Raw genomic sequence first — 21,066 nt, forward strand, 5'->3', positions numbered from 1 at the left:
CCAGAACTTTCTCATGTCCCTCTCATCTCATTTCCTACCTGCCAGAACCATCTCATGTCACTAAGATAACCCTGTTGCTTTAGCATCTTTCAGTAATCTGTCTACATTTTTATTCCTCCATTTCCCACTTGCGAATGGGGACCAAAAGTACAATCTCATTAGAGTGCTAACACCTTTCTTATTTTTAAACTCTACCCCTATCGCCTCAGCAGACTAAGCCTTCAGTATGTCCTCCCTCAGTGCCGTTGTGACAGTCTCCTTGATTAGTATAACAACTCCGCCACCTCTTGCATTCCCATCTATCACATCTGAAACATCAAAACCTGGGAACATTGAGCTGCTAGCCATGTCCTTCTTGCAACCACGTTTCGCAATCATTAAAAATATCACTGAATTGTCGCAAATATCGGTTAAATATTTTGATCAAACTACAAGGAAAGTAAATCCGTCATGCATGTAAAACGGAATACACTATATAGGTGAACATTTTACTGAGGTTAAGCTGTACATCAATTTTTTTCTAAATTTACAAAATATTGGATTTTGAAATGATCAATTGAAAAAAAAACTAATTTGGACAAGTTTTTTTAATAGTCCAGACTAATGTGTATGCCAACAGCCTTTCAAAGTAGATCACGTAACCCTTAGTTCACATGTTCTATCTTTGCTCTTGCACCCTGACTCACCAACTGTTCGCGGCGTGCTTCTCTTTAGCAAACCCCACATCTTTTATTCCCATTTGCGCATAGCCACTTCAGCAAACATTTATCTTTAGCATGTTCACAGCACAAGGGATAATTCTACAATGGGCAGCTAGCGCTGTTTACCCAGATTCCCTCCTCAGTCAGGAGTTTGCCCTTGTGACTAGCGCAAGAGCTGCCCAAGATTCATGCATGCTTAATGCGGTGTCATCACTATAGTGACCGTTTTTTTTGTGAAGGCTGCTATTTTCTTCTTTGGTACAGCTCTTTGACGGTGCATATTAAGGACACCATGGGGAGTAATTAGCTACAGACTAGGTTTTCAAACAAGTTTATTTTCTTTCATAGATGTTTCATTCTCCAGTGAAACAAAGAGGGTCTGTTTTGTCAAGATAAACTAATCTTTCTACTGAGCCTGCAAAATACGCAATGCAGTTAAAAATTAAGCTAAATACAGGTACCTACAATGGGCCCTCTGTGACCTTGAATCTTGTGCATTACTGCTGCTTCCATTCATTTAATTTCTTCACACACATCACAAAACAATGCATAAAGAGAGCTAGCCGTACGATTGCATAAGTGATTAGAAATTGGTATACTGTCATGGTTGATTTCCTGAAATCTTTATTGAATGCAGCAGGAGAGCCCATATCACATTGCCCCAGAAAAAGAAGTCTGAAGGTATCTTACAGTACCAACAATTAATTGGACTGTATCAGGTTCTGCACCTGCTAATAAAAATACCTTGTTATGTTGAAAGGTTTCTCGAGTGAACTTATCATTTTTTGGGGCGTGTGAATTATTTTTGTGGTATAATCTGCAACTTTCTCATCAAATCTCACTTTAAAAGAAAGGTATATTTGCTCAATGATTCAAGAACATCAAAACATAAGAAATAGATGCAGAAGCAGCTGGTGCAATATTGTGAACCTATAGCCATTCCATAAGGTCATGAATTAACAATCTCTTTTCTTGCCTGTACTTCGTATCACTTGATTCCCTTGGTGCCTGAAAACCAACTGATCTCAGTCCAAAATACACTCAATTTTCAAGTATCCTCAGATCTCTGGAATAGCAACTTTAAAGATTCATTATACTGTAATTAAAGGTATCACCCTTCATCTCAGTCTCAAGTTGCTGACCGCTTACACATTTTCCAGCTTGTGAAGCTATTTTTTGCAATATAAAATAATATGCCACTTTCCATGCACTTTGCCCAACTTTTTTATTTATGGAATGTTGCTTAACAAAATGTTTTCCAGTATCTCAAGGAATGGTTGTGTATCTTTTTATAATCTACAAGTTTCCTACTTACTGTCAAACACTCAGCCACCTTTTGCATCCTCAGCAAACTTTTAATATGTGCTCTACTTTTAGAACTAGTCAAATGTATGTTACAAAAATAAAGGGACTGATAAATCAGATCTGTGGAATCCCATGAGTAAGAGTCTTCCAGTCACAGACTTCCCCTGTATCATTACTTTATGGTTCCTGCCATTGAGCCAATTTTGAATTCAATTTCTGTTAATGCCATCATTTTGACTAGCCTACTTGTTGAAAGCCTCGTGAATCAATGCAGATTACATCAAATGTACTGTGCCAATTGATTCTCCTTTTGATCTCCTCAAAAAACAGAATCATTGTTCAGACCATCCCGTTACAAACCAATGCTCTCTATACCTGATTAATCTATATATTCCTAAATGGTTTACATTCTTCCTTCGAATGGATTCCAATAATTTGTCCACCATTGCAATTAGCGCAAAACATGTAATTACTTCCTTATTAAGCAATGATACAGCATTAGCAATCCAATCCGCTAGCACCCCTCTGTAATCAGGGAGAATTAAAAAATTGGAGTCAGATCCTTACATTAGGACAGGCAAGACAGGCACTGAGGAAATGCAGATGGATGACTGGTTGAATTTATGTGCAACAGGGTATGATTTCAGGTTGAATTTTAAAGCAAACTTGGTGAAACTGTTTTGGCCCCAATGAAGGATGTATTTGCCACAGTGAAGGTTCGCCAGACTGGTTCTGAGGGACAGCAGGCCTATTGTACGAGGAGGGACTTGGTTTGACTAAATCTATTTGCAATAGTCTTTAGAAGAATGAGAGAAGAATCTCCTTTAAATGCACAAAGTTCTGACCGGCTGGACAAGAGTGGAGACATTTAAGAGTGACCTTAGGGGCAACCCATTCACTCAGAAGGTAGTCCATATAGTGTGACAGGATGCTATTGAAGCAAAAACAATTATGACTTTTAAAAGACATATGGGCAGTTATATGGATAAGAAGAATTTAGAGGGATTTGAGCCAAATGCAGACAAATAGGACCAGCCCAGTAAGATAACTTGGTTGGCACAGGAAAGTTGGATTTAAGAGCCTGTTTCCATGCTGAACAGCTCTATGACTTTTGGAGATGGTGCATGGATGGAGGATTCCAGTGCATTTTGTGGATCAATTTTGATTATAGAATATTTATAAGAGCAGTGGACAATATTTGAGGGGAAAGGGACAAACAATATCAGCTAATAAACAGGACAGGAAAAGAAGCTAGCTGATCATTGGAAATCAGGTTAGTGGAAATTAGGTTAGCACTATACAGCATGGATACGGGTCCTTAGGCCCAGTGAGGCAACACCCATCATGAAATACCCATCAATAAAGTAGCATTTCCATTCAGCCCACATTCCTACCAACTCCCCCAAATTCTACCGCTCTACCTGTGCATTGGGTTATTTGCAGTGATGTGTTAACTGACTAACCCACACATCTTTGGCATTCGAGCAGAAAGTGGAGGATTCTGAGGAAAGCCATAAGGTCACAGGGGGAACATGCAAACTCTACGTATGCAGCAGCTGAGGTTAGAATTGAAACCAGGTCTCTGGATTGTGAACAGCAGCTCTGCTAATCGAAACAACCTTGTTGCCCAGATCAGGGAACCAGGGATAGATCTTCTGGATGAAATGAACTCTGAAAGAAGAACGGTGCAAGTTCTGGCTTGGGCAACAACTATATGGATCAATGAGTTTGGGGAAATGACAAATGTGGCAGAAGATGCGGGTTTGCTGTTGGTGAAATATTTAAGAAGACATTTTTTGATAGTGAAAATAAGCCAAGGGATATCTTTTAATTCCTGAAAAAGTGAATAGTTTTGGCAGACACAGTAGGTTCTAACAGTCCTTTCTTTGGTTCAGATCTGGTGGGGAATGGCCAAGTCAAATCAAGAGTGAAGAGTCAAGTGAAGAGTGTTTTATTGTCATATGTCCTAAAACGGAACAATGGAATTCTTAATTGCAGCAGCACAACAGATATGTAAACATTGTACTCTGTGAACCAGTTGTCAACTGTGCAGATCTTCTTGGACAAGAAAATGCTGATGAGAGTAGTCACAAGGAAAGCAAACTGAGCAAGAGGGGTAATAATTTTAAATGAAACTGGGGCATTAGATGAGGTTGTGGTTCACTGCATCAATGTCATTCAGAATGTATTGGTGGAGAAACTGGGAGACAGAAAGGGGATCTCCCAAAAATGTAATGAATTACTGATGATGATATTTAATGAATGTGCAAAATCCATCACTGATAAAAGAGGATGATTTCAAACAGAATTGGCAATTGATTTTGTTCTTGCCAACAGGATGGAAGCTCATTTGAAGCTTATTGAATATAATTCAGTAAACGTTTAATGAAAACAATGTATTCTGCAGTAGAAATGTTAAAAGCTTATTCCTTTCTGGCTACAATTTTAGGTACACGGATTATAAATAGATATTGAGTCTCTCTATAAAGCAAAGCAAAACATTCACTAATGCAGGTCACAAGCACATTGATATTCTAGATTTTAAATATGAACTTTGTTACTACTGTTCCATTATTGTCATAATAAAAGTATTAGTCTCAATTATCATTTAGGACACATGTGAGCAGACACCAAGCAAATGCTCTATGAGCTCAGTAGATCATTTTATTGATTGAAATGGCAAATCTGGGAAGTTAGAAATGAATATTCCAAAAACAGCATAGAAGATGTCACACCATCTGATATTGAGCAAATGTAGCCGAGAGGATCTTGAAAACAAAGCTCAGTTATAGCTACTGCTTCTGAGCTATTGGATAAATGGTGCGGGTAAAGATTTACAATTGTAAGTTAAACCTCTTGGCAAACAATTATTTGTTTTGATTACCCCATTACCACTCATTTATGTATAAGAAAATAACTGCCGATGCTGGTACAAATCGAAGGGGTATATTCACAAAGTGCTGGAGTAACTCAGCAGGTCGGGCAGCATCTCGGGAGAGAAGGAATGGGTGACGTTTTGGGTCGAGACCCTTCTTCAGACTGATGTCGGGGGGGCGGGACAAAGGAAGGATATAGGTGGAGACTGGAAGATAGAGGGAGATCTGGGAAGGAGGAGGGGAAAAGAGGGACAGAGGAACTATCTAAAGTTGGAGACGTCGATGTTCATACCAAGGGGCTGCAAACTGCCCAGGCGAAATATGAGGTGCTGTTCCTCCAATTTCCGGTGGGCCTCACTATGGCACTGGAGGAGGCCCATGACAGAAAGGTCAGACTGGGAATGGGAGGGGGAGTTGAAGTGCTCGGCCACCGGGAGATGTTTGGTTAATGCGGACCGAGCGCAGGTGTTCAGCGAAGCGATCGGCGAGCCTGCGCTTGGTTTCGCAGTTGGCATCTAGAGCAGCGGATGCAATAGATGAGGTTGGAGGAGGTGCAGGTGAACCTTTGTCTCACCTGGAAAGACTGTTTGGGTCCTTGGATGGAGTTGAGGGGGGAGGTAAAGGGACAGGTGTTGCATCTCTTGCGGTTGCAGGGGAAAGTGCCCGGGGTTGGGGTGGTTTGGGTAGGAAGGGACGAGTGGACCAGGGAGTTGCGGAGGGAACGGTCTCTGCAGAACGCAGAGAGGGGAGGGGATGGGAAGATATGGCCAGTGGTGGGGTCCCGTTGTAGGTGACTGAAATGTTAGCGGATAATTTGTTGGATCCGCTGGCTGGTTGGGTGGAAGGTGAGAACGAGGGGGATTCTGTCCTTGTTGCGAGTGGGGGGGAGGGGGAGCAAGAGCGGAGTTGCGGGATGTAGAAGAGACCCTAGTGAGAGCCTCGTCTATAATGGTGGAGGGGAATCCCCGTTTTCTGAAGAACGAGGTCATCTCCGAAGCCCTAGTGTGAAACACCTCATCCCGGGCGCAGATGCAGCGTAGATGGAGGATTGGGAGTAGGGGATAGACTTTTTGCAGGGGACCGGGTGGGAAGAAGTGTAGTCCAGATAGCTGTGTGAGTCAGTGGGTTTATAGTAAATGTCCGTCACTAGTCTGTCTCCTGTGATGGAGATGGTGAGGTCCAGAAACGGGAGGGAGATGTCGGAGATAGTCCATGTGACATTAATAAATAACATAACATTTATGTTATTTATTAATTTCCAATCTCCACTCATTGCAAAGATTCTTTATGTCTCTCTATTGCTTACAACACACCATATCCAGGTCCCATTCACCCGTAAGCCTTGTCCACTCAAAGTCCTGCTCCTGGTTGAATGTTTGCCAACAAACTGATCAATTTCCATTTCTTTCAGATATGATAGAAAGCTAAAGCTGAAATATTAACTCTGGTTCACTCTCCACAGATGGTGACTGGCCTGTTGGGTTTTTCATAAACAAAGGATTTAGTGTTGATTAATTCTATTTGAAACCTGTAGTAAAATCAGATAATTGTAAAAGGTTTTTAACTCTCACTTTTGTATGACTTTGTTTTGTAAATTCTCTGAAGGAGAAAGCCTCAAAGAAATTTGAAAACAGGAACGAATATTCAGACACCAGGATGAATAATAAGAAAGGCAAGTGTTTTTATGGCAGTGCTACGTGCTAGTCACAGTGACCCATTCAATTTTGGGAATGAATTGGGTAGCAAATCATTTACTTTATGATATGACACAATGGCAACTTATCTGCTTACAGCAATGGAAGTGGCTCACCATATTAAAGCAACCCAATAAGCAAACTGTCACGAGTGCTGTTCTAGTCATTTGGAGGGAATGCCTATGATCTCCCTAGTGATGAGTTTAGTTGCAACATATCTCAGGAATGTTTTAGGTCTATGCCCAACCATCTAAACTTTTGACAAATCTGGAAGCAAAGTTGGGCAGCTATTAGGAGCTAATTCAGAGGTTTGCATTATCAACGACAACCATCATCACTTGGCTAATATTTACAAATATGGATGTCGAAGAAGAACAACTCATATTTCTATTACCAAACATTAGCCTATGTCTCAATCAACAATTCAATTCTCATTCAAGTATTGACCTTTACAAAACGCATTACTTATGACTGAAACCCAATGCAGAATTTTCTTAGCCATAAGATTGAGACCGACACACCTGTGGAGAAATAGAAATGTGATCAGATGTTCTTCAGCTCCCCCCCCCCCCCCCCACCCAGTAGCTGCAAATAAAATTTTATAAATGCATATTGCACTTTTAACATAGAAAGCATTCTCGGGCACTTTACATCACATGAAAAAGCTGCACCAAACATCAAGGATAGTTTCTTCCCAAATGTTAGCAGGCAAATGAACTATCTTACCACAACTAGAGAGCAGTCCTGAACTACTATCTACTTCCTTGATGACCCTCGGACTATCGTTGATCGGACATTACTGGCTTTATCTTGCACTAAACGTTATTCCCTTATCATGCATCTCTGTACACTACGAATAGCTTGATTGTAATCATGTATTGTCTTTGTACTGACTGGTTAGTACACCACAAAAGCTTTTCTCTGGACCTCGGTACACATGACAATCAACTAAACTGAACTGAAAAAAAGGCATAATTGCAGATATTAGGGTAGGCAACTAAACATTTGTTTAGAAAGGGGAATTTTTAAAAATGTCTTGAAAGGAAAAAAGTGAGGCTGGAAAACAACAATCTTTAGGGAGTGAAGTCCAGCTGGTAGGTCTCCTTCAGCAATAAAAATCATGGATTTTAAGATTCAGCGGTATGAACATTGACTTCTCAACTTTAGATAGTTCCTCTGTCCCTCTCTTCCCCCCCCCCCTTCCCAGTTCTCCCACTGTCTTCCTGTCTCCACTTATATCCTTTCTTTGTCCCGCCCCCCTGACATCAGTCTGAAGAAGGGTCTCGACCTGAAACGTCAGCCATTCCCTCTCTCCTAGATGCTGCCTGACCTGCTGAGTTGATCCAGCATTTTGTGATACCTTCGATATGTACCAGCATCTGCAGTTATTTTCCTATGGATTTTAAGAGGTCAGTTGTGGAGGGCAGAATTGATGTGCTGATTCTGACCCCACAGGTTGCCAATGTAAATTTTAGAAACCAGTGAGAGAACTCAATAAAGTCTGCTGCGTGACTTAATACACGGGTTACTCTTGTTTGCAATATAAATACAGGCATGTTTCTGCTCCTTGTACAGCAGTGCTTTGGATTTAGTTCACATAATGAAAAGAAATTACATAGTGGCATACATTGTTAAACATATTTTCTTGCATTTGTATCAGGAACGTTTGCTAGCAATTAACAATTATCCTCAAAAATAAAGTCTGGCAACAAAGAAATGTTTTGTATTGTGTTCCAAACATGGTGAATTGGTTAAAATGCATGTTGACAGCTACTTCCAGAAATATCTTGCTGGATGTTCCTATATTTAGTGTTGAGCACAGGCTGAAGTGCCGACGGGTTCAGGTTTCCTCTCATTATCTTTCTAGGAACTGCCTTTCTGCAGCAGATCTTGGCAAGCATGAGTATTCATCTTTCAGTCTTAAAATCGTACATGAAAAGTGCTGCTTTTACCATACCTAACTCTTGTTGCTCTTGCACGATAATACCAGAGTTAGTAGGCATGTTTGCAGGATCGGAGAGGAGTGGAATTTAGCAACAATCAGCAACAAGCAAAGGCGGGCAACCTCCCTCCTCCAAACATCTAAAAATGATCTTAGGTAATGGAGGTATGGTTGTTTGGAGGTATAGGTTTATTGCATGACATTAAGGTTACACAGATAAGTTCCTCCAAATTTAAATTCTTACGAGCTGCCGAGATACTGGAGGATCCTGCAACACTGAGCCGAGTGACTGCATCTTGTAATTCTTTTCATATATGGTCTAGGAGTTTATAGAAAAACAGCCACATTTGAAGTAAGGAAACCATATCTTGCACCATCCAACAAGATCATGCCTGATGTGCTACTTTTCCACATGATCCCCATTAGCTCTTGATTCCCTCTGCATTCACATGTACCATTAATTTTAAATCTGGAATATACTAAATGAATGAGCTTTGAAAGCCCATAACATATTGCAACAATTCCTTTTTATTTTTGTCTTATGTCTTCTGTATGAGGCTGTGAAAATGAGCATAAACTAGCAGAATGTTTTGCCACAGCTTTCACATATTTGCATATCCGGAGGGTTGTTGCCAAATTGAAGGACATTGATTTTCTGGCAAAATAGTGAATGAGATCAGTAACTGCCTGTCCGCCATGCTTGGGCAATGCGAGGGTGATCATTGATTGTCTATCTGCACAGATGGTTAATGTGGCTGTGATGATCAATCATCAACTTGTACAGCAGTTAATGCGGCAACAAGCATCGATTGCCGGCCTCACATTCTTAGGATGTCTAATAAATAAAGGCTCTTTAGATGCATCCAATATATATCCTGTGCCATGGAAGATCTCCAGGATGATTTTTGTGTCCTGGAGAAGCACATGTTTAGAAAATATTAGCAACACATTAGTTTATATTTTAAACCAAAGAGTCAAATGAATAAGGGAGAAGAACTGAGAGCACCCACGAACTTAACCCACTAATGGGAACAAGAGCTGGATTGAGACTGTCATGAGACAGGTTAGTTTTACCCTACTGATGATGTCTTGTTGCAATGCTAATCCTGGTCAGAACAAGAAGAACTACAGATTGGACATTTGGACCCCTGATTCTGGCTCAGTTTTTCATAAGTAGCAGAACAGCTACCTCGCTGCGATCTATTGAAAGTCATCCCTCAAACCAAACATTTGTTAGGGCGGCACAGTTGCACATCTGGTAGAGATGCTACTGTCAGAGGCCCAGGTTCGATCGTGAACTCGGGTGCTGTCTATGCGGAGTTTGCACATTCTCCCTGCGAGAACGTGGGTTTCTTCCAGGTGCTTCCAAAGACGTGCGGGTTTGTAGTTTAATTGGCCTCCGTAAATTCCCCGAGCAAGTAGGGAGTGGTTGAGAAAGTGAAATAACTAGTGTGAACTGGTGATCAATGGTCGGGGTGGCCTTGGTTGACTGGTTTCATGCTGCATCTATAAACTAAACTAAACTAAGCACAGATTAGGATATGGAAACTCATCAATAGGTAAGTCATCAAATGGTATTTTTATAAGCTGATTGATAGCTAAAGCCATAATTTGTTCAATTGAGAAAATATTTCATGAATAGTAAGAATATTTCATTGTCTGAAAGGGCAGTGGAGTTAGATGGTCTCATCACATTTCAAAAGTACCTGGATGATCACTTGAAGAATCCTAACCTACCAGGCCATGGATCAAGACCTGGGGCTAGGATTAACGTAAAATCCATTCTTTTCTCATTCGTATAAAACATTATGATAAGTAGTGAGTTGCAGCCATCTTAATATTAAGCGAGATTACATTTGTGCTGTAATTATAGAGGGTACTAGACCAAGTGGACCCGTTGGGCCCATTCCTCGTAGAGGGGGGGCAGGGAAGGGGAGAGGGTATGATTGAGTGAGGCCTAGACCCAAAGCCTCTCTTGTATTTTAGCACCCTCAACCCCCCCACTCAATCCCCCCTCCTCCCCCTACTCCTCCCCCTACTAACCCACTCCTTCCCCCCTAGCCACCCCCACTTGCCCGTCCCCTGCCCCCACCCGGGAACGCGGGGGGATGGAGTGGCTGAGTGTTAGACCAATGCAGTAGAGGTTTGGGGGAGTTTCAAAGGTGGTTCAGGGGGGATGAATTGGGCGAATGGAGGGTGGAAGAGAGGGGGGGATAATGGGGCTGGGGGATAGAGTGGGTGAGAAGAGGATAAGGGGGTGGGTTGTGGGGGGGGATGATAAGGAGTTGAGGGGGCGTGAATGGAGTGGGTGAGTGGGGCTCGTAAAAAAAAAACCTGAAACCAATTTAAGTTAATGCAGCACAGGTTTGGGGGAGTTTTAAGGGGGATTAAGGGGGAATGGAGTGCGTGAGTGGGGCTCTGAAGAAAAATCCTAAACACAATTTCAGTTAATGCAGGAACAGTTTAGGGGAGTTTTAAGGTGGGGGGGGGGGTTGAGGTGGGAATGGAGTACGTGAGTGAGGGGATGTGGTGGCTGAGTAAGGGGAGGGTGTTAGACCAATGCTGTTGAGGTTTGGGGGAGTTTTAAAGGGGGTTCAGGGAGGATGAATTGGGCGAATGGGGGATGGAAGAGAGGGGATAAGGGGGCTGAGGGGAGGATAAGGGGGTTGAGGTGGGTTGTGTGGGGGATGATAAGTGGGGTTGAGGGGGTGTTGATGGAGTGGGTGAGTGCGGCTCTTAAAAAAGCCTGAAGCCAATTTAAATTAATGCAGCACCGGTTTGGGGGAGTTAAGGGGGATTGAGGGGGGAAAGGAGTACGTGAGCGGGGCACTGAAAAAATTCTAAACACAATTTCAGTTAATGCCCGAGTGGTTTGGGGGAGTTTTAAGGGGGGGGGGGTTGAGGTGGGAATGGAGTGCGTGAGTGAGGGGGGGTTGAGGTGGGTATGGAGTGGCTGAGTGAGGGGGGGTTGAGGTGGGTATGGAGTGGCTGAGTACGGGGAGGGTGTTAGACCAATGCAGGGGAGGTTTGGGGGAGTTTTAAAGGGGGCTCAAGGGGGATGAATTGGGTGAATGGAGAGTGGGGGAGGGGGGGATAAGGGTGCTGAGGGGGATGGAGTGGGTGAGGGGAGGATAAGTGGGGTTGTGGCGGGGGATGGGTTTTGTTGGAGTGGGTCTCTTACAAAAACCTGAAAACAATTTAAGTTAATGCAACACAGGTTTGGGGATGTTTTAAGGGGGATTGAGGGGGGAATGGAGTGCGCTCCTCCTCCTCCGGCTCCCCCATCTCTCCCTCCTCCCCTCCCTCTCCTACCCCCCCTCCCCTCACCCAGTCCATCCCCCCCCCTTCACCCACCACCACCCCCTCAACACTGCCGTCAGTCGGGCGGGTGCCCCCCTCACGGCGCGGGACAGGCGACTACAACTCCCGGCGGTCAGCGCGGCCCGATCTGAGGAACGGCAGGCGCGAGGCGGCTGTGCTCGGGGGGGGGGGGGGGGGGGGGGGCAGCGCATTAGTGAAAGGTCCGGGGGGGGGGCGGGGGAGCGCATTAGTGAAAGGTCGGGGGGGAGCGCATGAGTGAAAGGTCCGGGGCGGAGCGCATTAGTGAAAGGTCCAGGGGGGGCATTAGTGAAAGGTCCGGGCGGGGGGGAGCGCATTAGTGAAAGGTCCGGGGGGGGGGGGGAACGCATTAGTGAAAGGGCGGGGTGGAGCGCATGAGTGAAAGGTCCGGGGGGGGGGGGGGGGGGGGGAGCGCATTAGTGAAAGGGGCGGGGCGGGGGAGCGCATCGGTGAAAGGTCCGGCGGGGGGGGGGGGGGGGAGCGCATCAGTGAAAGGTCCGGGGGGGGGGGGGGGGGGGGGAGGGGAGCGCATTAGTGAAAGGTCGGGGGGGGGGGGGGGGGGGCGGGAGCCGATCTGTTGAAGACGTGAGGGTCGCATTGCTTTGTGACGTCACACGCTGAACACCGGCGGGGAGCGCGAGCTGATCTCTCATAGGTGCACGGGTGCCATTGTGACGTCACACGCTGAAGCCCTTCAAGAAAAGGATTAGAAATGAAAATTTTAAACTTTAATATCTCTCTAGCTTTAAAAATGTAGCTTCAATTTGAATGAAAGTAATTGCATTATTTGGCCAGGATAATGGTGAATATGGTGGTGCAAAAATTGTAGCGCTATGGTGTTCCGTTTTGGCGGAGTAGTTGTCAAAAGTTAAGCTGTCCACATACACACATACGTACATACGTACATACACACGGACATCAGAGTTTTAGTAATATAAATAGAAATAGAAAGATAATAGATAGATAGGATTCTTGAAATATTTTGAGTAATGCTTTGCTTACACAACATGTGGAGAGTTAAATAAGTATGGGGCAATTCTTAAATTTTTAGTACAAGAGGCTGTTCAGATAAATTCAGTGGAGCAGCATTTTGGTACTGGTTGTAGGTCTGCCAGGTTGAGTATAATTATAGAAAAGAACAGCGAAACCAAAAGTAAAATTAGGGTGAAGCAGCTTAACTGAGATGAGATATCATTTAACAAAATTAGAGTGTAAAGAACAGGTCAAATTTAAATCCTTGTTAGACCAGTGGGGGATATTTAAGGAGGGGACCGTGAAGGTTTTAGGCTACAAATCTTTGACAGAAAGAAAGTTAGGGACATCTGGAATATCATGAAATATAAAGGATCAGATAAATTGACTGAAAAGGGAAAGCTTACTCCAAGACTAATAAAATATGAAAAATGCACTGTATTAATAAAAATAGATTTAGGAACGCAAAAAGATGGCTTGAAAAGATATGGGCAATTAAAATCGAGAGAAACAAAATTATGTATTTTTGTGGGGTGATGTTGTCTTAGCTGTAACTGCATTGTTACAAGTTGTGAGATAATGTGGTCTTAGATTTAGTTTCAGGTGATCCGTGCATTACAGCCATTTTAGCTATGAAATTCGCCCTTACAAAATTCACAAATAACTATCCAAAAATTTTAGATGTGGAATAAAATTTGCTCCCACAGAATTTATGAAATAAAGTAAATAAATCAACATAATTTTTTCCTTGACATATGCGCAGATGGCTCAGTTTCATATTACAGAAAATCGCAGGATGGCCCATTTTGGAGGAATATAAACCACTGGTTCGCAGGAGTCACCTGTAATGTTATTGGGTGTCGGGGGGGTATTCTGTATTATAACTGCATTTTTGCAGTATAGGGAATTATGTTGTGTGCGCTGAAACAATTTATAACACAGTGTGAGGTAATATGGTCTGAGCTGGTTAAAGCATTTGGGATACTTCAGACTGAGCCACAACTATATGGCTACGATAGGTGGCACCATGTTCTTAGATATCAATAATCTGGTAGAGTATTTGCTTGTGGTACTGTGACCTCTACTGTTGTCACAAGGGACAATGCAAAGTTGAATGAGGAGTCAGTACAATAACAAATACGTATTTTGCTCATATAGGCACATATGCATGTTTTTTAAAAATCCATAAAATCTGCATTATGTACCAAGACCAACAAAAGTGGTGGTGCAGCAGTTAGTGCAGCTGTTTCACAGATCCAGGGTTTGGGTTGGATCCTGATCTCAGGTGCTGCATGTTTTTCCCATGACAATGTTTGGTTTTGCTGGGAGCTTTGGTTTCCTTCCACATCCCAAAGATGTGCTGATTGGAAAAACTAAATTATGTTAAATGTTAGGGACAACTGCTTATCAATACCAGCAGCTGAATGCATAACTCTTCCCAACACTAATACAGACATTAGCTTACTTCAAAATATAATTGAGAAGATACTGTAAAGGAAAATAGTTAAGGTTAGCTACAGCATCATAGGTTTTAGAATAAGGACTAGGAAAGAGCAAAGTGTTACTTGAGATGAAATCCAGTACCTTTCTACTCCATGGGGTCATTTGGCAACATTCAGTGGGGGAGGATGAACGAGTGCTGTGAAACTACAAACGACACAAAACATGGCAATGAAACATTTGAACTAAAAAAGAGACAAGTATGTTTTACTCGTATGGAAAACAAAATAAGAATGAAAATCTGAATGAACTGATGCAATGTAATAAATCACAAATACAATAAAATAAAACATAGATGTATTAACATTGATGTAGAAGCAGTTTCAAATGTTTATGACTCCAATAGTTTTTATTACAGAGCATATGGTGTAATAATATATATTTTTATTTTATCACTGAAATATCCAATTGCACCAGGTGTACATTATAGATCACACAGTACTAACAGCCTCATATATGTGCATAAAACAGAACAGAATTGTGGATTTGAGTCATCGCTTAGTTAAATTATTGAATTTTATTAAATTGGAGAGCAAAAGGAAAACAGTTTATTTGACAATTGGACTAGGGTTTTTCACCTATGCATTAAGCTAACTGGAATATTTCCTCATCCTTTTATGCTTGGCCTGTGTCAGGTTGAAGTACCATGGAACAGTAAATAGAGATTGAAACTCTAGCCCGGCACCTTTGGGACATTGCCAGTGCTATAGACACACCCCAGGTTACAAAGGGGTTTCAACAACTGTCCAGACCCAAGGTTTTGTCAAGTTGAAAACTCTGTTGGCAGAGATCACAAAAGTTGCACTGGTAGGTTAATTAGCTGCAGTTTAGTACAGATCTTAGTTGATTTCAGATCTTAGGTAAATTAGTTAATTAGTATAGATTTGTACCACAGCAGTTGTCAGACCACAGAATACTGGACGAATGAATTTAGACATGCAATGTATTAAAAAGATTGTACAAAGCACCAAAACCCTGTTTGCCCTCTCAGCTGTAGGATCCTGCGACAGCATTCCTAGGAGCTCTGACTGGTGTTTTGGCCAATATTTATCATTCATCATCACTCAAATAATAATACTAAAACTGATGATCTGCTGTATGCAAAATTGGATATTACATTTACTTCATAAGAAGGATCACAATACTCTCAATGGTACTTTGGGATTGGATCTAAAAATAAATGTAAGTAATACTTTTTCCCCTCCAGATCACAGGGTCCATGGGTCTCACAGCCCTGCCAGGCAGATTATGGTGGCTGGACAATGGGCAATTTTGAATGATTCATGCATCCCACAGAGAACATTTTTACTTTCACCGTGTTAAACTACTCCTTTTCCCTCCCCCGAACTCCGGTCTCTGCAACTTAGTCATGTCCATTTACAATAGACTATAGCAGGTTCCTATACACATTCTCTTTACTACTCTTTTTTGTTCACATCAGATGGGGATGTGGTATTGAGGCCCAGTGGTGACAATCCTAAAGATCTCAAGCATCTGTGGGCAGCAGAAAATTCACAACATTCATGTGGTTACCTGATGGAATTAAAACAGGCTGCTTCATCTGAAACATTTGTTAGACCACCTTTAAAGGACTGTGTGCAGTTTTGGTTGCCCCATCATAAGAAGATGTGGAGGCCTTGGAGAGGGTGCAGAAAGTTTACCCAGATGCTGCCTGGATTAGAGCGTATTAGATATAAGGAAAGGTTAGACAAACTTGGTTTGTTTTCTCTTGGACAAAGTATATAAAATAATGTGAGGCATAGATTGAGTAGACAGTCAGAACCTTTCTTCCCAGGTTGGAAATGTCGAAGACTATAGGGCATAGCTTTAATGTCTGTGGGGAAAAGTTTAAAGGACATGCGTGGGGAAAGGTTTTTGGGCCAAAGAGCCTGTTCCTCTGCTCTATTGTTCTATGTTCTAAAATACATGCACTTATGCTCAAGAGCTTTTAATGGAATAAACCCAATATTGCACAATTTTGTCAGCAATGAAAAAAGAGCAAAGCTATCAATCCTGCATGGCTCTTGTAGTGCCCTTCGTCTCCTTTATCATTGAATTTGCAGTTTTAATTTCAGTGGAGTGGCAGTGAAGCACATTTTGAATGCCTTATTTATTGGTCATCTGCAACTATGTCAATGAAATTAGACCAGGTTATGTTGTTATTCTGGACCTCATTGTGCAAAGTAAGCTCCAGTATCAAAAGAGCACAAAAACAGACCAAGGTTCTTTCTTCATCATCAGATACATCTTCAGACATTTCCAAAAAGTAACTGCAGCTTGATTCATAAATGTTTCAAAACAACTTTACCTTCTCCCAGTAACTGCAAGGGGATAAAATAATTATTTAGCATTCTACTTGGCATCAACTGAACAAGTACTATTTAGTCAAGACCAAAAAATCTACATCATGCTAAGCACCTGTGAAATGACACTTTAAGATATAAAGTTTCATCTTGCCAAGAAGTTTACTTTCTGTAAGATATTGTTTGTATCAAGAACCAATCGGACAAGTAGATTGAAATTGGGACAAAAGAATAGGATATGCTAATGTAGTTAGATTTCAATAGACAATAGACAATAGGTGCAGGAGTAGGCCATTCAGCCCTTTGAGCCAGAACCACCATTCAATGTGATCATGGCTGATCATTCTCAATCAGTACCCCGTTCCTGCCTTCTCCCCATACCCTCTGACTCCGCTATCCTTAAAAGCTCTATCTAGCTCTCTCTTGAATGCATTCAGAGAATTGGCCTCTACTGCCTTCTGAGGCAGTGAATTCCACAGATTTACAACTCTCTGACTGAAAAGGTTTTTCCTCATCTCCGTTCTAAATGGCCAACCCCTTATTCTTAAACTGTGGCCCCTGGTTCTGGACTCCCCCAACATTGGGAACATGTTTCCTGCCTCTAACATGTCCAACCCCTTAATAATCTTATATGTTTCGATAAGATCCCCTCTCATCCTTCTAAATTCCAGTGTATACAAGCCTAGCCGCTCCAGGCTTTCAACATATGACATTCCCGCCATTCCGGGAATTAACCTAGTAAACCTAGGTTGCATGCCCTCAATAGCAAGAATATCCTTCCTCAACCCACTGACTCGCACAGCTATCTGGACTATACTTCTTCCCACCCGGTCCCCAGCAAAAAGTCTATCCCCTACTCCCAATTCCTCCGTCTACGCCGCATCTGCGCCCGGGATGAGGTTTCACACTAGGGCTTCACAGATGTCCTCGTTCTTCAGGAAACGGGGCTTCCCCTCCTCCATTATAGATGAGGCTCTCACTAGGGTCTCTTCTACATCCCGCAGCTCCGCTCTTGCTCCCCCTCCCCCAACTCGCAACAAGGACAGAATCCCCCTCGTTCTCACCTTCCACCCCACCAGCCAGCGGATCCAACAAATCATCCACCAACATTTCCGTCACCTACAATGGCCACCACTGGCCATATCTTTCCATCCCCTCCCCTCTCTGCATTCCGCAGAGACCGTTCCCTCCGCAACTTCCTGCTCCACTCGTCCCTCCCTACCCAAACCACCCCAACCCCGGGCACTTTCCCCTGCAACCGCACGAGATGCAACACCTGTCCCTTTACCTCCCCCCTCAACTCCATCCAAGGACCCAAACAGTCTTTCCAGGTGAGACAAAGGTTCACCTGCACCTCCTCCAACCTCATCTATTGCATCCGCTGCTCTAGATGTCAACTTATTTACATCGGCGAAACCAAGCGCAGGCTCGGCGATCGCTTCGCTGAACACCTGCGCTCGGTCCGCATTAACCAAACTGATCTCCCGGTGGCCGAGCACTTCAACTCCCCCTCCCATTCCCAGTCTGACCTTTCTGTCATGAGCCTCCTCCTTCCCAGATCCCCCTCTATCTTCCTGTCTCCACCTATATCCTTCCTTTGTCCCGCCCCCCTGACATCAGTCTGAAGAAGGGTCTCGACCCGAAACGTCACCCATTCCTTCTCTCCCGAGATGCTGTCTGACCTGCTGAGTTACTCCAGCATTTTGTGAGTAAATATCCTTCCTCAAATTTGGAGAACAAAACTGCACAAAGTACTCCAGGTAAGGTCTCACTAAGGCTCTATACAACTGCAGAAAGACCTCTTTGCGCCTATACTCAACTCCTCTTGTTATGAAGGCCAACATTACATTGGCTTTCCTCACTGCCTGCTGTACCTGCATGCTTCCTTTCAGTGACTGATGCACTAGGACACCCAGATCTCGTTGTACATCCCCTTTTCCAAACTTAAAACCATTCAGATAATAATCTGCCTTCTTATTCTTCCCATCAAAGTGGATAACCTCACACTTACCCACATTAAATTGCATCTGCCATGCATCCGCCCACTCACACAACCTGTCCAAGTCACCCTGCAACCTCATAGCATCTTCCTCACAGCTCACACTGCCACCCAGCTTTGTATCATCTGCAAATTTGCTAATGGTACTTTTAATCATTTCATCTAAGTCATTAATGTATATTGTAAATAGCTGCGGTCCCAGCACCAAGCCTTGCGGTACCCCACTAGTCACTGCCTGCCATTCCGAAAGGGATCCATTTATCCCCACTCTTTGCTTTCTGTCTGTCAACCAATTTTCTATCCATGTCAGTACCCTATCCCCAATACCATGTGCTCTAATTTTGCCCACTAATCTCCTATGTGGGACCTTGTCGAAGGCTTTCTGAAAGTCGAGGTACACCACATCCACCGGCTCTCCCCTGTCAATTTTCCTAGTTACATCCTCAAAAAATTCCAGAAGATTAGTTAAACATGATTTCCCCTTCGTAAATTCATGCTGACTCGGAACGATCCTGTTACTGCTATCCAAATGCTCCGCAATTTCATCTTTTATAATTGACTCCAGCATCTTCCCCACCATTGACTAACTGGTCTATAATTTCCTGTTTTCTCTCTCCCTCCTTTCTTAAAATGTAGGATAACATTAGCTACCTTCCAATTCACAGGAACTGATCATGAATCTATAGAACATTGGAAAATGATCATCAATGCGTCCACAATTTCTAGAGCCACCTCCTTAAGTACCCTGGTATACAGACCATCAGGCCCTGGGGATTTATCAGCCTTCAGTCCCATCAGTCTACCCAACACCATTTCCTGCCTAATGTGAATCTCAGTTATATAACAGCTACATAGATTCAGATGAATACAAACCCCATCGTGTGATAATATGTAATCTTCCTGACTGCGCTTTGCAGTTAATACGATCACAAGATCTTATGAGGGAGCCATAGAAACCAACTTTATTTGAATCACTATTTGATCTTCCTCTGCAGAAATTAAATCAAGGCACAAACGGATTTTTATAATTTCTCAAAATCCAATTACCTAAATTAAGTTGTCCACAAACAAACACACTGAAGGCTTTTTATATGTCAGTCCTTGCTTCATAACATTTACTGTGCTGAAAATAAACTTTTCAGATAGATTACAGCTGCTCACAAATATTCAACAAAGCTGGTGAATCACCTTGCTTTTCATTAGATTTGTTTCTGATAGTTGATAGGCAATTGTGTATATTTTTTCATCTGTTTTGGCATTTTGAAAAATCAAATGTTTTTGTACCAGATGCATGGCTCTATTCCTTTATTACATTTACATGCTTTGTTGTGAGCAGTATTTTATGGCGCAGGTTCTCCAATGGCATGGCCACACCTTAGAAGCTCAAAAAGATGCCCCTTTGAAGTAGACAATAGACAATAGACAATAGGTGCAGGAGTAGGCCATTCAGCCCTTCGAGCCAGCACCGCCATTCAATGCGATCATGGCTGATCACTCTCAATCAGTACCCCGTTCCTGCCTTCTCCCCATACCCCCTCACTCCGCCATCCTTAAGAGCTCTATCCAGCTCTCTCTTGAAAGCATCCAACGAACTGGCCTCCACTGCCTTCTGAGGCAGAGAATTCCACACCTTCACCACTCTCTGACTGAAATAGTTCTTCCTCATCTCCGTTCTAAATGGCCTACCCCTTATTCTTAAACTGTGGCCCCTTGTTCTGGACTCCCCCAACATTGAGAACATGTTTCCTGCCTCTAATGTGTCCAATCCCCTAATTATCTTATATGTTTCAATAAGATCCCCCCTCATCCTTCTAAATTCCAGTGTATACAAGCCTAATTGCTCCAGCCTTTCAACATACGACAGTCCCGCCATTCCGGGAATTAACCTAGTGAACCTACGCTGCACGCCCTCAATAGCAAGAATATCCTTCCTCAAATTTGGAGACCAAAACTGCACACAGTACTCCAGGTGCGGTCTCACCAGGGCCCGGTACAACTGTAGAAGGACCTCTTTGCTCCTATACTCAACTCCTCTTGTTATGAAGGCCAACATTCCATTGACTTTCTTCACTGCCTGCTGTACCTGCATGCTTCCTTTCAGTGACTGATGCACTAGGACACCCAGATCTCGTTGAACATCCCCTCTTCCTAACTTGACACCATTCAGATAATAACCTGCCTTTCTATTCTTACTTCCAAAGTGAATAACCTCACACTTATCTACATTAAACTGCATCTGCCATGTATCCGCCCATTCACACAACCTGTCCAAGTCACCCTGCAGCCTTATTGCATCTTCCTCACAATTCACACTACCCCCAGCTTAGTATCATCTGCAAATTTGCTAATGGTACTTTTAATCCCTTCATCTAAGTCATTAATGTATATCGTAAATAGCTGGGGTCCCAGCACCGAACCTTGCGGTACCCCACTGG

At 43.0% G+C, this 21,066-nt stretch overlaps 1 protein-coding gene and 1 long non-coding RNA gene across 6 annotated transcripts in view; one reads left to right on the top strand and one right to left on the bottom strand.

Annotated features, from left to right (window-relative positions):
- Positions 1-21,066, top strand: part of LOC144598908 (uncharacterized) — a 71,505-nt gene that overhangs the window by 26,327 nt on the left and 24,112 nt on the right. The window lies entirely within an intron of this gene.
- The window catches only part of LOC144598907 (actin remodeling regulator NHS-like), a 351,767-nt gene that overhangs the window by 17,853 nt on the left and 312,848 nt on the right, over positions 1-21,066 (bottom strand). For 4 of the 5 annotated variants that reach the window (XM_078409481.1, XM_078409480.1, XM_078409484.1 and 1 more), the window contains one exon: positions 14,414-14,476. The exons of the other annotated variant lie outside the window; for it this stretch is intronic. In XM_078409481.1, coding sequence (XP_078265607.1) covers positions 14,414-14,476 — 63 coding nt within the window. The remainder of the gene's footprint in view (positions 1-14,413; positions 14,477-21,066) is intronic. 5 annotated transcript variants of the gene reach the window in all.

Source organism: Rhinoraja longicauda, chromosome 12 (assembly GCF_053455715.1).
Source record: "Rhinoraja longicauda isolate Sanriku21f chromosome 12, sRhiLon1.1, whole genome shotgun sequence".
NCBI classification, from domain to species: Eukaryota; Metazoa; Chordata; class Chondrichthyes; order Rajiformes; family Arhynchobatidae; genus Rhinoraja; species Rhinoraja longicauda.